At 34.2% G+C, this 16,174-nt stretch overlaps 1 protein-coding gene and 3 non-coding genes across 4 annotated transcripts; all 4 read right to left on the reverse strand.

Moving 5' to 3' along the window:
• Window positions 1–726: 726 nt before the first annotated feature.
• LOC122723392 lies at window positions 727–818 on the reverse strand. The gene has a single exon (XR_006350341.1). It is a non-coding gene; the product is annotated as a small nucleolar RNA snR60/Z15/Z230/Z193/J17 (small nucleolar RNA).
• Window positions 819–916: 98 nt separating this feature from the next.
• LOC122723402 lies at window positions 917–1,004 on the reverse strand. Its single transcript, XR_006350351.1, has one exon. It is a non-coding gene; the product is annotated as a small nucleolar RNA U83 (small nucleolar RNA).
• Window positions 1,005–1,257: 253 nt separating this feature from the next.
• Window positions 1,258–1,357, reverse strand: LOC122723395. Its single transcript, XR_006350344.1, has one exon. It is a non-coding gene; the product is annotated as a small nucleolar RNA Z43 (small nucleolar RNA).
• Window positions 1,358–8,448: 7,091 nt separating this feature from the next.
• Window positions 8,449–13,606, reverse strand: LOC110612212 (protein LIKE COV 1). The gene is made up of 7 exons (XM_021752923.2): window positions 13,240–13,606; window positions 12,505–12,557; window positions 11,795–11,904; window positions 11,250–11,417; window positions 11,067–11,164; window positions 9,281–9,407; window positions 8,449–8,960 (listed from the first exon to the last, which is right to left on the reverse strand). Exons 1-7 carry the CDS (start codon window positions 13,387–13,389, stop codon window positions 8,863–8,865), a joined length of 804 nt encoding a protein of 267 aa, XP_021608615.1. The 5' UTR covers window positions 13,390–13,606; the 3' UTR covers window positions 8,449–8,862.
• Between the last annotated feature and the right edge of the window lie 2,568 nt (window positions 13,607–16,174).

Below are 16,174 nucleotides of genomic sequence, written 5' to 3' on the forward strand. Positions count from 1 at the left end.
AACCATCAAGCAAGCGCACCTCCAAAACCAAGCAATGGATTCACAACGAATTTGAAAAATGCTCTATCAAAATTTCCCATTGGAATAAATAATACAGGCTTAACGTTGTAACATGAAACGGTAAATAAGAACATGATTTAGGCCAATTCATTTGGAGGACTCTGAATATGGGTGGTAATATATTAGGACGGCCAGCAACGCAAGTTCGCCGTCACTGTCCCCCCAAATTTTGATTCATATGCACTCAACAATTTCCAATTTACATAAATCTATTACTGTTAGCACAAAAAAAAAAGATGTCTCTAATATCATAAACTGGCAATGAAGACGCAGATGCAACCAAGTAATTGATTGTATAGACAACATTTCACACTAGAACATAATTTAACAGTAATCCAATGCAATGAAGGAAGCACATACAGACCCCCAGTATCTTTAAAGGCCTCACATACACATCCAATTTGGATTGTCAACACCAATATTTCAGGCTTGTGCTTGTCCATTAAACTGTTAAAAGTCACAGTAGAATTAATAAAACCAAATGTGGATGCAATAGTATGAAAAACCAGAATCAACACTTTGCACAGCCGCAATTACACTAAACTTACCAGGTAAACAAACATGTAACTAAAACTAAGTAAAAGGTCAGGTATTTCAAAAAGCCGCAAAATTTATATACTTAAAACACTCAAATTGAAAATTTCAACAAAGGTACATTCAATGTAAGTGGATCATCAGATAGGAGCGAAAGACAAAAAGGTTTTATAATCACAAAGATTATCATTTGAACTATGCTTACCGATCATCATATGACCCATTTGATGCAATTTAAAAATGAATTGATCTGAAAAAACAGAAGATAAACAAACAAAAACACGATTTTCCTATAATTATGTTCGATAGCGTTTGATTAACATGCCTCAGAAGGAAGGCAGTAGTGGTATGTAAGTAATCACAGATTTCTCATGTGTGAATGTAGTATACCAATGCTTTCATCACCGGCAACATTATTTTCCCAGCAACCAAACAGAAACAAGCAAAGATAGATTAAAATTTTCCCAGCAAACAAACAAAAATAACAAGAAATTGATTGAAAAATCGGCCTCATAGAGAAGATTAGAGTGATCAACACAGATAATTTCAGACATATGCTTGTCTTTTAAATGTTGTTTAATCATCGGCCGATACACAATTATATCAAAAACAAGAAGCTAAAAGAGAATTAAAAAATATTAACAGTGATAAGATTGAAAAACAGGACTCAGAATATGGGTGGTGATATAGCAGTATGGTCGTCAAGGCCTTATATAGCCAATTACGACGAACGAGACCTTTCATGCTGAAATCGTCACCGTCCCTAAATCAAATTTTCTCAGAGAAAAACACAAGACTCAGGAACAAACCTCAAAATCAAATCAAAAAACGAGAACCATACACAAACATCAACAGAGACGAGATCCGCAGAAGAGAAGAGCGAAACAAGGTTAGAAGGCGGACTCTACAACTATCTACCTTCTTCGCGGCTGCTTATAAAGAGAAGCGAGTCGGCTCGCTAGGGTTTTGGGCTATGCATCGTTGTTTAGCGATAGGGATGGGCTAACTAAACTTTGGGATTCGACTAAAGTAAGTGCGAGTGCATAGTTACAATCGTGAGGCTACTCCTGAATCAATAGAAGCCAATGGGTTCTCAGAGACAAATGTTCTTATCTTATATATATGCGCGTGGGCTTTTTGTAATCATGCCGTTTTGTTATGGAAAGCCCATACACAAATCAGATAATTTCATAAATAAATAAATAAATTTGAGTAATATATTTTAGAACATATTTCAATTTAGTAAACAATACATATGTTAAGTTCGAATTTAGTTTAAATTTGATGTGTTGAGTATCCATATTTATTTATATAAATTAATTAATTAAATATAGTTATATACTTTCGTAATAAATATTTATAATTTTTTATACATTTTGCATATTAAGTAATTGTAATTTGAATACTTAGTGTAATTATTACACTTTTAAAATATAAATTTAATATTTTAAAATATATGTTGCGTAAATTATTAAACTAAAATTTATAAAATCCTCAGGTTACTGTTCATGAGCTTTTATTGAAGATTTTAGGAATTAAGAAGTACACCCCCTTGATTTATTAAGACTCATATGCTTAAGATTTGACAGTTTTCAGAGGAGTTCCAAGTTAAGTGTGATCCTCCGAGTCTTTACATTTTGATTCTATCTACTGATGAGCAAGTTTATTTTGTTTTAGAAGAAAGCCTATGGAATTTGGAGAATAATTTGATGCTTTTCCAGCAATGGCTTCCTGATGTCTCCATTCATGAAGTTGAGTCCTCTTCTACTAACTTTTGGATTTGATTGTATGGCATGCCATCGAGTACTTGGACGCATGCTAATGCTCAGTGGATTGCTCCTTTGTTTGATGGCTTGGTCCAAGTGTATTCCATGGATGTTGTGGACGTTGGCAGCTTGTATTTTCGTATTCATGTTCGTTTTCAGTATCTCAACCTTTAGTTATTGGTTTTTATTAGTTATCTCAACCTTTAGTTATTAGTTTTTATTTTAAGTATGGTTCGAATTGAGTTTGGGTTTCAGTTTATTATCGGCATCTACCTTTTTTTATTTTCACTACGAACGTTTAGATCATATTTTTTGTGTGTGTCCAGCTATTCCGTAAGCTACAATTCCTAATTTGGCATACTTCAAATTGGGGATGTGGCTATCTGCTCGCATGCTTCCTCATGTTTCACTCTCCCATGATGCTTCTGCTTCAATTTACTGTGGTTTGATTCCTCATCTACATCTACGATGTTATCGGTGGCATTGTTTCCCTATATTCATCCTATCGGCGCTGCTGCTTTCAATGCCTCTGAGCCATCCTCATCTTGACACTGTCTGTTGGTTGTATCCTCCTCACATGATCTGTTGGCATCCACCACTTCCATGCAACGACGTCCTGTTGGCGCTCCTGTTTTTAGTGCCTATGTGCCATCCTCATCTCGGCGTCGTCCATCGATTGTGTCCTCCTCATGTGATCTGCTGGCTTCCTCTACTTCCATGCAACAATGTCCTGCCTCGACCATGCACTCTTCTGATACTAGTGCACTGTTATTTTCCGTGTGGCCTCATTTGAAAGTTGTCTGATTCGGGAATTAACTTTCTGGATCCTGTGTTGAGTACTGGGCTTGATTTGGAGGTCTTTTAGATACTTGCTTCTTTACCTTTCACACTTCCCTTTATTGGCTGTGGTATGACAAGTGTTGGTGATGATATTTTTCTTTCTGCTCCTAGTGGTTCTATTGGCAAGAAACGACAATTCTCTTATATTGATGTCCTAAACACATATGTTGCTTTTCCTCATTCTTCATCAATATTGGAGCATATACCAACTTTTAAGGCTTCATTTCGTCCTCTTTTTATTGGAAGAGCCAATTTTGGAACCTTCTCAGCTTGGATCTTATCCTTTTGATTGTTTGGTCCATTTGGCTAGTAATCTGTAGCAGCCGAAAAATATTTTAGATGGACCTTCTATTTCACAAATTGAGATGATTTTAAATATTACCCGTTCTTCGCCATTATCTCATTGGTTGCACGTTTTTTCTGAAGGTTGCTCATCGGTGGGTCCTCTTCGTACTTAGCATCGTCATGTTCATGATTCTGGAGAATGCTTGGTAAGCCAGTCTAAGGTTTTTTATGGCTGATGCAATCGTCACTAATTCTTCTGTTGGCAGCTCTTCTAAGGTTGGGGTGGCTAGCTAGAAGCCATTAGAGGTACTAGGACCACCTTGGTTTGGAACTGTCAGGGCATTAAACAGGCCCCGATAATTAAGGCTTTTAAGGAGTTGCTATGTAAATATAAACCATCTATGGTGTTTCTTATGGAAACTAAACAACATTGTAAATACATGTTGATGACCGTTGGGCCACTGACACCGGACCGCGGTTGAGCCCTTATAGGAGAGCCCAGTCCGAAACCCATCAGAGCCCGCTACGCAGGCTAGCCCATCAGCATACAACCTAAACTACAATCGAGCAGGCTAGGCTAACCGGGGCCCAGGCTCATCCAAGTGGGACTCAGCTCATCTAACGTGATGGGGGAAGTAGGGGAATAGGCCCAGCTATGCCACGACCCTATCAGCACGAGCGTTGGAGAAAAATTAAATGGCCGCCTGACAATGGTGAAAAGGCAAGTACGTCTGTACGTACGGCTCTGTCTGATAGCGACAGGTGGCACTGTAGCAGGGTGGCAGTTATGCATTACTAGAGGACAATGGAAAAAGGAATAAAAGAGGAAGGCGTGAACCATTTAAGCTAAACTTACTCACTTATACCAAAACCCTACCTCTTTCTGGATCTCAGATCATCACATGTACAGGTTACAACGTCAGAGTGTTTACCCATTTTTTCTTTTTGTAGATCCATTGGGTAGGGCATGTGGTTTATCCTTTGGTGGAATGAGTCTGTCTCTCTTACACCTTCCTTGATATCCCAACATTTTGTTGATTGTATCGTACAAATGTTAACTTTGAAATAAAGTGGCATCTTACTTTTGTGTATAGTTATCATGTTTCAGGCTCTAGAGATTTATTATGATATGATTTGACACAATTGCATTTCTCTCACTCTCTTCCTTAGTATTGTATTGGTGATTTTAATGCCATTTGTAGCTTGGGTGATAAGCTTGGTGGTAATATTGTACGACCCTCTCAAGTTGTAGGTTTTAAGGATTTTATCAATTCTTATGCTTTACTTGAGCTATCTTACAAAGGACACGCTTATACTTGGTTTAGTAAAAGATTTGGGCATCAAGCTATTCTTCAACGATTGGATCGTGCTCTCATGTCTACTGATTGGCTAGCTTGTTTTCCTCGAGCCCAGTTATTGCATGGGGACCTTTTGGCTTCTGATCATTGACCTTTGCTTTTGTCTCTTTTTGGTGGTCTAGTCAGACGCTCATTTCTATTTCATTTTGAACATAAGTGGTTGTTGCATCCCCATTTGTCTCACATTATTCAATAGGTTTGGTCCGTTCAACCTCATGGTTCTGCAATGTTTTCTTTAATGCACTGATTGCAATCATGCCGTTCCTCTTTGAGTTTCGGGCACCATTCTATGTTTCATAAAGAATATTTTTGTGTGCAGGATATTCAACGTCAATTGAAGGATCTCTACAATCTGCCTTTTCATCTTTCTAATGCCGATATTGAAGCAGTCTTGCTTTCTCAATTGAGTGTGCCTAGTAACGTGAGAAGCTACATTGGAAGCAACAGTCTCAAGTTCAATAGTTGCAGGAAGGGAATCGCAATAACAAATTTTTTTTCACCTATCTAAAGTTCATCGTTGTCAATACAATCATATTGCTCGACTTTAGAATGATTCGGAACAGTGATTGGATGATGAGGATGATCTCCGATCTTTTATTTGTACTTATTTTCGCAAGCTTTTCAATGCTGGCACTCTGCTCCATACTGATCATGTTCTCGCCTTGGTCCCTTCTTTGGTTACTCCCGCTATTAATTAGACTTTATTGCTTTCCATTATAGATGAAGAGGTTAAGAAGGCTATTTTTCAGTTGGGAGGTGGCAAAACTCCAATATCATATGGTTTTTCTGGTATCTTTTATTAAGAATCAAACAATCACACAATCAAAAAATAAGCACGAATAGTAAATAACATATAGATTTTAACGTGGTTTACCAATTTGGCTACGTCTATAGTGGCTAGAGTTTTCTTATTTCTCTGTGAGTTTTTCCAATAAACTAGGAAAATATTTCATATTTATATGTCCAAAGAAAATACAAAAATATAAAATAATTGGATCCGCGACCATGGGATATGGTGTAAAGTCCATAATATATCATTAAGCTTCATATCTCAACATCCTTTATCAACGTAATTGAGATATTGTAGGTCAATCCCTCTGCTTAATTGTTCGTAGTTTTTATGAGTCTTATTTTTTGCTTTGAAAGATGAATCATACCAATATTGTCCTCATTCCTAAGTGTTCTTATCCAATTAGTATTCACCAGTTTCGACCCATTAGTTTATGCAATTTTATATATAAATTTATTACTAAAACGTTGGTGAATAGTTTGAAGCCATGAATGTCTGTGTTGATTCCGGCTAATCAATTTGCTTTTATTCCATCTCGGGCTATATAGGATATTCAGTCATCACTCACGAAGTTTTTCATCATCTCAAGGTTTTGAATAGCAAGTTGCATATAGTGGCCTTGAAGTTGGACATGTATAAAGCCTATGATCAGGTAGACTAGTGTTTCCTTCACAAGGTTTTGTTACAGATGGGCTTCAACTTGTAGTGAGTTCAGTTCGTTATGCAATGTGTCTCTACAGTCAGTTTATTTGTGTTGCTTAATGACTACCTACTACCCCTTTTCAGCTGTCTCGCGGTATCAGGTAGGGAAATCCTTTATCACCATACTTGTTTCTCTTTACTATCCAGATTCTCTCTTATTTACAATCATCTGCTCATGAACAGGAACTTCTTAAGGGTAAAAAGGTGGCCAACTCTGCTCCTGCTCTTCTTGATGTATTATTTACGGATGACACTTTACTTTTTACTCGTGTTAAAAGGCAGGAATCGGATACGCTTTCTAGCATCCTTTAATCTTATACACAAGTTTTTGGACAGGCGATTAATTTTCAGAAGATCCATGTCTTCTTTAGTAAACATATACCTCCAGCTCTCAAACACAATATCTTGCAAAAATTTTTATATGCAAGAAATGTCCCCGTCATGTAAATTTTAGGTTTACTAGTTTTCTTAGGTCGTTTAAGTCAGTAAGTTTTATCTTTTGTATTTGATAGATTTCGTTCTAAGACTCAACCATGGAAGCAACGGTTACTATCCTAGGCAAGCAGGGCTATCATGATTCAGTTAGTTTTATCTGCCATCCCTTCCTATTCTATGTCTTTGTTTTTGTATCCTAAGCAGTTGTATGTTTCTACGAATGGCTTGCTTTTGCAGTTCTGGCGGGTTGGTGATGCGCACCAGCGTAAATTACATTGGGTTAGTTGGCAAAAATCATGTTCTTCTAAGTCTAGGGGTGGTTTAGGTTTTCGTTATTTTAAAAAATTTAATCTTGCCTATTTAGCCAAGCAGGGTTGGCGTCTTCTTCATAATCAGGATAGTCTATGGACTCGTTTGTGGAAGGGAATTTATTTTCCTCGCTCATCTTTTTGGTAGGCTACTCCTAAACGAGGTAGCTCTTGGATTTGTCAAAATATGGTAGTGGGTCAGGATGTTCTTCATCAAGGTGCTCAGTTGAATATTGGTGATGGTACTAATACTCAGCTTTGGATTGACCCTTGGATCCCTTTAATTTCTAATTTTATTATCCCTCAACCAGCACTCACTGCTCTATTGCTATCACAAAAGTGGCAGATTTAATTGACCACCAGAGTCTTTCCTGGAATCAGCAATTGGTATGCTAGCCATTTCTTGCATCTTAGGTCCCTGTCATTTTGTCCATTCTAGTTCTCTTTTTGGTACCTGTGATTCTTGGGTTTGGCATTTTGCAAGAAATGGATAATATTCTGTTCGGGCTGGATATCATTTTCTTTCACTTTAAGGATTCGACCAACATAATGCTTCTCATCCTTCTCCTCCCTTTCCTCTTCACTTCTGCATCTGGAGAAGTATATGGACCATTCTTGTTATTCCAAAGCTACATTTTTTTGGCGATGTCTTCACAATGCTTTACTAGTATATGCCGATTTGGTTAGTCGTCATCTTGTTGTTGTACCAACTTGTTCGATGTATCATTCTCAATCTGAGACATTGGACATATATTTTTCTTTTGTAATTTTGCTCGAGTTGTATGATTTATTAGTCTGTCAGGTTATAAGCCTTTTGTCGTGGGCTTTTCCAGATTTCTGCAACAGTGGAATTAGCTATTAGTGCATTCACAAGCATCTGACGTTAAATCTCATTTCTATCTCATTTCTTATTTCTACTGGTTGTCACATTATAGCATATTTGGAAAACTCCTATCTCATTTCTTATTTCTACTGGCTGTCACATTATAGCATATTTGGAAAAGTCGTAATAGGTGTGTCTTTAATAATTGTGAAGACATCGGAAGAGTTACGGCTAGTAACAACCCCATCGGAATATGAGCTAGACATCGGAATAGAAAAATACAGGTTTGTGACTTACCCTTACTTTTAAGACCTTTTATTTGACACTTGAAATCTTAGACCAACCCTCCGTTTGGAAATTTAAAATTAAAAATTTTATAAAAATTTAATTAATTATTTTTTTGTAAATTTTTATTTAAACTTAAAAAATTTAAAATTTTTTAATTTAAAATTTTTTTCATATTTATGAATGATTTTGTAAACATTTATTTAATTTTTTTTTTTTTTTTTTTTTATAAATTCATTCATACCAAACAAGGAAACGAGAGAGAAAAAAATCATAATCAGAGGCCATGGCACTTGAAATATCTAATCCTTATCTACAAGGTTAACTTTAGGGGTTGGAATCATAAATGCAGTACAAATTCAGAGGCATTACCATAGTAATAAAGTGGGATAATAAATAGGGGACCCGAACCAAAGCCAACAACCCCATCTGCCTGTATCAGACTATTTCCAACCAAACACTGAGAAGTAAGACCAACATTCTCAACAATGACCAATGTTACATAAGCCCCCAGAATGTGAACCATCAACCATCAAAATTTTTTATACCAACTCAAATCCAGCATTACCCACACCAATCTCAATACAGCCACTGCAATGATTCCATTGTAGCCGTTCTGATAGTCTAACCTCAAATCCATGGAAGCAATAAATCAAATCCTTTACATCAATGCTCTTCAACTCAGCTCAAGTTTTCTACATCTATCCAATGCAATGCCTGAATCCAAGGTTGAAAGGATCTGAGGCATTGACATCCCCCCGGACACTACAATTTCTGCAATAAATGAGCAGATTAGACAAAATATGACACAGAAAAAGCGCACTAATGGGGAAAAGAATCTTGAGATCTCTCTGTTTTTTTTCCTTCCGCATTTTAGTAAACTTAATTCGTTGCTCAATAAGGACCTCAAAACTCTTAAAAGTGAGCCCTTGTGCATAAAGAGGATGTTCATCACATTGAAAAAAATTTGTTTCTGATTTCCTTAATGAAGGCAAAGTTTCAGATAGCAGACTAATCACGTGCAGAACAGTCACCTTTGCCAGGCTGAGAATAAGAAATCTAATAAAGCAAAAGACAGAATAGTAAAGTCTCACCAATGCCTTCCCGGACTGAGAGATTGGGTCTGATAACATCCTTGGCATTGACAAGGAATATATCACCAATATACAGATGATTTGTTGGAACATAGACACAACATAATTCCTCTTCCCCAGAATAGTTCTGCACTCAAAGGATGAAGAAAGCCAAAAAAAAAATTAATAAACATTCATAAACTCCTAAAGGAGGTTTCAGAACAATGGATCATATCCTCAATTTCTGAAACTTTGGTGGCATGCAATGCATAGACCAAAAGTTGATATATATGTTCTTGTAGAAGTCACCATCTTCCAAAATGAACATCAGAGGAAGAAAATCTTAATCACATTCACTGGGCCATATAATGAAAGTATGATATAGGCCAGATATGAATGACAAGAGATGGACATTGCCAATGTTCCTAGTCATCAAATATTTTCCAACTCATTGCAGAAGTTCTTAATATTTAGAAGGTCTCATAGCTTTTCAACTTTGAAGTAGGATTTTCTTTTAATTAGATTCCAAGGTATGCGAAAATACAGGCATATAAACATTTTCAGTGAATGAGGAAAACCAGGGTCAAAGTTAGAATTGCAAGGTGCTATGGGCCTAGGACAAGTCAGCATCAAAGCAGAGTTCAGGATGACCTGAAGCAGCTTCCAATTGTATGTCACAGGACTTGAACATCATAATTAACATGGAAGACTTCATGGTATCTTTTGCCACAATGTCGTGGTAGCAACTGTGGCCTCCAGAAAAGACCACAAACACACCAAGTTAGCATGCATTTATTAAGCAACAATTCACCTCAATTAAGCCTTAATTCAAATTAGCTAGTGTCATCTGTGTGAATTATTTTCCTCCATCCATCCTATACAAGTCATATTTCCTGTTAAAAAAGTTCCCCTGCTTTCCTCCTACTTTCGATAAGTCTTTTTTCTGCCTACCCCTTCTTAAAAGCAACACCCTTACCACATTTAATGGTCGATGTTGCACACGGCAAACGAAATTACATGCGAAAAATCACGAATTTTAAGATGGACAAGTTCAGAGCAAGAATACCCCAAAAGCATTCATTCCAGTAAGTCGCAGAGAGTATCCGACAAAGGTGCACATGCACCTGACATGCCCAATAGCAACAAGTACAAAAAAGTAAGTAAATTGTATTAACACACCAATAATATGTCTGAATATCTAAAGGTTTGGTAGCATACATTTGGATGATCCTGGGATCAAATGTAATCACTGTTACATGGTGGACTTTAATTGCAAATTAAAAATTTGTTGCCAGAGTCAGACAGAAGATAAAGTTTTCCTCTTATTTTCAAGGCCTATATGTGAAATAAAGAAAGAGGATCTCTCTCCTTCTCAAATAAACAATTAAAATTCATCGCCTATAATAATATGTGAAATAAAGAATAAATGTTCTTGTGGAGATTTGCAAATATGATGTAAAATGATGTCAGTCTGACCGACAAATTTCTTTATATTTCTTTGCAATCTTTTAACGCAAAGATGAATAGGATGTACATGCATGTATGCAGGAACTTATTGAAACCTCTAAGTTCTAGTGACATAACTAGCCATATAGCGTCCTAATCTCTTAAAAACCAGCACATTGCCACAACCCTCACCATATCATTTATTTCCAAATTCTGCATTTATCTCCATGCTTCCTAGTTAGTTACCCCATAAGACAAAACACCAAAAGATATATGCAATTGATGCAATGTCATGGTGATATTACATCCAATTGATGCAAAGTCATGGTGATATTACAATATATAAACACCATTTCTGTACCTGAAGGATGACAGTTGAAGTTATGAACCCAAATGCATATTCACCAATGCGTGGATGCCTTATGATGGCTACTTCCTTGAACGCCTGTGTGTTTTGATCTGGAAAGAAACAAGATATGAAACGTAAATAATACTTGCCCATGGCTATTCAATGAAAACATGAGGAATTAACCAAATAATGCACCTGGTGATATGGCAGCACTTATCTGCTTTGAAGCATTATAAATATGGCGAACAAATGGCATCCGTTTGATAAACCACTCCCCAAGACCCAAGACAGATGTTCCCAACCAAGATGACATGAATACCCCAACCAAGAAAATGAATGTTACGGATGTCATGAATCCAAGACCTAAGCAATGACAGAAGCAAGTCAAATCATCAATAATGACATGTAGAAATACACTAAGAAAATTCATCATTCTCTACCACAACATAAAACAACTAGTGAGAACCTAAGATCATATATTACTACCTCTTTCAGGCAAAAAAGCATAAATAAAAACTAAATTGCTCGTCATATAATCTCTTTAAAGTGGTAGTCTGCTAGATGATCAAGGAACTGAAATCTCATGCTAACATAACGAGAACTGACTTTTCACTGTGGGCTTTGCACTCTACAGACTAGAAGCCTGCAGAACCCATGGTGTTGCCTCAGAGACTATAAAGGTATATGCATTTATCAACAAGGAGCACATTTTGAGGTGCTAAGGAAAAAAAAAAACTTACCAAATATATCAATCCCAAGTTGGGCATAGATTGGCGAGAAAAATCCATCAACAAAATGAATAAACCACCATGTTATGTAGAAAGTGACAGCAATTGGGAATAGGATTACACTGCAAACAAATAAAAATAATTCATGAGAAAGCAGCATCCATAAGAGCATTCATCACAATATGCATGACTATAAAGTATAAATATATCCAGTTATCAGCACTAGTATGCAAAGATAGATGTCTAAGGATCTAAAAGTCCAGACTCCATCACCCAAAAAAGAAGCCATAATACATAATTGGTCATCTACATGAGTTCCAAGAACCATTCCAATTGGAGTTTCCTTCCTAGGTACAGATTGGGTGTGGAAAAGTCTTTGTGGTTGGGGGTGTGGAAAAGGAAAGAAAGAAGATAAAGACCATAGACTCTGAAACAGCTGACAAGTACGTTAATATCAGGAAAGTCAATTATCCATAGAACATTTTGCCATGATCACATAAAAGAGGAGAAATACTTCCTATTAAAAATTGCAATGAAGATCAGAAGGAAAAAAATTATCCATTGGAGGTTTATATAACCAAATTTTTAAAGAATACTTTGCAATTGACTTATTTTATAAATGCATTGATATCTTAAGTGCAGAAAGATCACAAAGTCCAAAGATACAGAATTTATACATGAACTCAATGAAATAAAGGAGATATAAGAACGAAAATTCTCACCATCCAGTCATGAACTTTTTTGAAGCCCAGCTCCTGAAAACTTTGTAAATGGTCTACAGAGAGAAAATGGCATACAGCAAATGTCAGATAATCAAAGCCAGAATATGCATTCAAAAGCACACAGACAAATGAAAGATGCTTCCTGCCACTGTTCAATTTGGAAGTTGGCATTTACAAAAAATAAAAATAAAAATATATGCTCAAAGGAGTTTCAAACTTTCAGGGCCAAAACAATGGATAATGTAATTTATGGGAAAATAAAGGAAAATGAGACACGGTGAGATAGCAACTTCTGATAGCATAACTTAAGAATCATCGCTTCGTGGAAGTTTCTCCTTCATAGTTTTAAGACAATAAAAATTTCCTTAAGCATGGAGTTAAGGAATTATCAAGCAATCATCCACATTAGCTGCCGAAAACATTTTCTAAAGAAATTAAATTTACATAGGACTTCTCAAATTTCATTAAACAACTTCAAAAAGCTTTGAACACAGATAATTAATGGTATTTTTTAGCCAATCTCAGTACAGGCAACGAGAAATATCGTCAATTTCTGAAGAAGCCACGGTTCAATCAAATCTTATACAAAATACAAGCAAATTACCAATTTTAAACATTATCCGGCTCTAATCTACAGTCAAATGGCAAGATCAATCAGAAATAATTGGCAACAGATGCCAATAATTCAAAAACCCTAAGAAAAGGGAGAAACATAGAGCAAATAGATAAATTCACCTCACGTCCCGAATGATGCGATGAAGAGGAAGACGAAGAAGGTTTGGAGGAGACATTATCGTGTACACAATCAGCGACGGGAATGAGAAGCTCCCGATCCCTCTCTCGGTCTCTATTCGTCATCACGATCGTGGATTTCTCATCTCCCATGACTTATAGACAAAGGAAAAACACACACAGAGAGAGAGAGAGAGATGGGGTGACGCCGTATGAAATCCGAAAAGCCTCCGGTAGCTGCTCCGAAGACCCGGTCTCCGGCCTGGCCGCTCCCTCTCGGTGAGAATTTTGCAGGCGACCAAGGCAATGCAGCGGCGAGCCCCCCAAGTGCACAGCTCTCTTTGCAATGCTGATAACGTAATGTGGATTTTTTTTTTTTAAGATTTTAAAACGGTATCTCCAATGGTTATAAGGGACATTATTGTAATTAAGGGTTTTGGATAATTAATTGGACTAATTACCACAGTATCCCAAATTTTAATCCAACTAATTAAAATATATTTATATTTTAAACCTACGCTAAAAAGTCCTTGGAATTTAGTCCCCTTAATTAGAGAGGACATCTATCTGTTTAGCCATTATTCTCCCATTAGTCACCATGAAAAAAACTTAATCGTCATCATTTAAAATAACTCTTCAAATAAAATTAAAGAAATGCAATTTATTTCAATAAAGTAGAGAGATTAATTAAATATCAGCAATAACCTCATTTTTTATTAGTAAAAAATTAAAGACTGTACGAGAAATTAAATTCACACATCAGTTTACATCAATTTCAAAGTCAAAGAAAAGGACCATAATGAGATTTTTTTTAAGACTAAGGAAAGCATGCAACTAAAGAAACTTATAAATGTATGCTATGATAGATAGTAAGTTACATTTTCTTTTGATGGTCATTGTAAGATAGCCAATGGAGATGAATTCTATTATATTTTCTTTTGGTAGTCATCATTTTCGTAGGGAGTAGACTCCATACGAGTTGAAAATAGAAGATGGGAATGAGATAGATGCGATGCTGCACCAAACTGGTAATACTATTGCCAAATGTTTGGATTTGTCAAGTTATAAATATATTATATATTATAATTAAGATTTGGATACATTTTGGTATTTATCTTTGCAATGAGTCCAATTTGATTATGGGATAAAGTATCTTTCGGATTGAAGGAGAAAGCTCAATAGATATTTGAGAGAGAGACAACAACTACCATTGCTTTTAGCAAAATGTTGCAAAGGATGTGGTTACCAAATAGTCAAGAGAATTGAATTGTCTCTGCTGTGGTGAATTGAATCCTCCATCTTAGTTTCTATTTAGCATATTGAATTTCACTAGATAGAAAATGGCCTCTGTAAAGCTTGATTTTAAGAAATACTCTTTCTTTGTTAGCCCGAACAGTCTCCCTCTTTCCCTATAATGAATGATGTGTCAGGTCTGCAACCCATTCTGTTTGAAATAAAAAGTGCCTCCATTTACATGGTTTTTACGTGGAAGGGAGTTGAAAAACAAGAGGGAGTTTTCTTCTCTCTTTATTTTCTATTTTATTTGAGGGTATTTAGGGTATTATAAATATTTTTATCAGTTTTGACCAATTTAAATTACAGTGATTAACGTTAACCGAACTAAATTTCAAGAAATTTTTAATATAATTTAAAAGATATACAGATATTTTAATTAGTTAAGTTAAATCTCATAGATAAAATAATAATTTATTTTAATTAATATTTTTTTATAAATTAATAAAGAATTTAAGATGAATTAAAAAAAAAAAATCTAATAGAGTAACATATTTGATGGTTGTCTCCTTAAATAATTTATTGTTAATCTCATATTAGTAGGATTTTGATTATATTATTGAGTCCTAAATAATCTTTGAGAGCCTGTTTAATTTGAAATGGATCATACAGAAACCCATTCAGGTTTTTGACATTTAACAGTTATTGTGTTAGCATCAATTAGTTTTATTACAGTTAAAAAAATAATTTTAATTTTCTAATGGGACTATGGAGTATTTTTTTTTATTTAGGCTATGTTTATTTATAAAAAATAATTAAAAATATTTTTTTATAAAAAATATTTTTTATTTTTCAACGAGATAATTTATTTTATTATTTAATTTTAATTTAAAAATAAAATTTATTAATAAATTTATATACAGAGATTTTAATAAAAATTTTAAGACATGAAAATTATTTTTGTTTAAAAAAATTATTTTTTAAAAATAATTTATCTTTTCATTTAATCAATCAAATATTTTACATATTAAATTTTTTGAGCATTTCAAATGCTAAAAAATATGTATGAAAAATATTTTTATAAAAGAATTCATTCATTTCATAAAAAATATTTTATGTTAAAGTAGTTCAAAATTTTAGTTAATATAAAATATTTTAAAAAAAAATAAATGATTTTAAAAAAAAAATCTTTAGAAAAATTATGAAGATTTTATTAAAATTTTTATATATAAATTTATTAATATATTTTTTTTTAAATTAAAAAATAAAAAATAAAAAAATAAATTATTTTATTGAAAAATATTTTTCTTCTAATACATTTTCACTTAAAATATTTTTTAGATAAAACATTTTTTAAATATAAATTAATTTTCAAAAAGAAATTGAACTTTAGACTCTATTTATTTAATGAAAATATATTTTTAAAATTTCTTTTTATATTTTCTAACGTTTGATATATTAAAAAAAATAACCGAAGAAAAATATTTTGTTTCAAATAAAAAATTAATAACTTCATTTTTTAAATAATTTTTTTTTTATATTTTGAAAATCTTATTAAAACTTCCATATATATTTATTATTATATTTTATTTTTTAAATTAAAATTCAAGGATAAAAATAAATTATTTTATTAAAAGATATTTTTTAAAAAAAGAATAATGAAAAATATTTTCTAAATATAAGTTTATTTTCTGCCAATAAATAA

Source organism: Manihot esculenta, chromosome 3 (assembly GCF_001659605.2).
Source record: "Manihot esculenta cultivar AM560-2 chromosome 3, M.esculenta_v8, whole genome shotgun sequence".
NCBI classification, from domain to species: Eukaryota; Viridiplantae; Streptophyta; class Magnoliopsida; order Malpighiales; family Euphorbiaceae; genus Manihot; species Manihot esculenta.

Coding starts and splice junctions, on each gene's coding strand:
- LOC110612212 (XM_021752923.2), bottom strand. CDS start 13,389: ATGGGAGATGAGAAATCCACGATCGTGATGACGAATAGAGACCGAGAG. Junction 11,418..11,794: donor ACTTGGGATTGATATATTTG/GTAAGTTTTTTT, acceptor GTCATTGCTTAG/GTCTTGGATTCATGACATCC. Junction 9,408..11,066: donor CTTCAACTGTCATCCTTCAG/GTACAGAAATGG, acceptor CTTTGAGTGCAG/AACTATTCTGGGGAAGAGGA.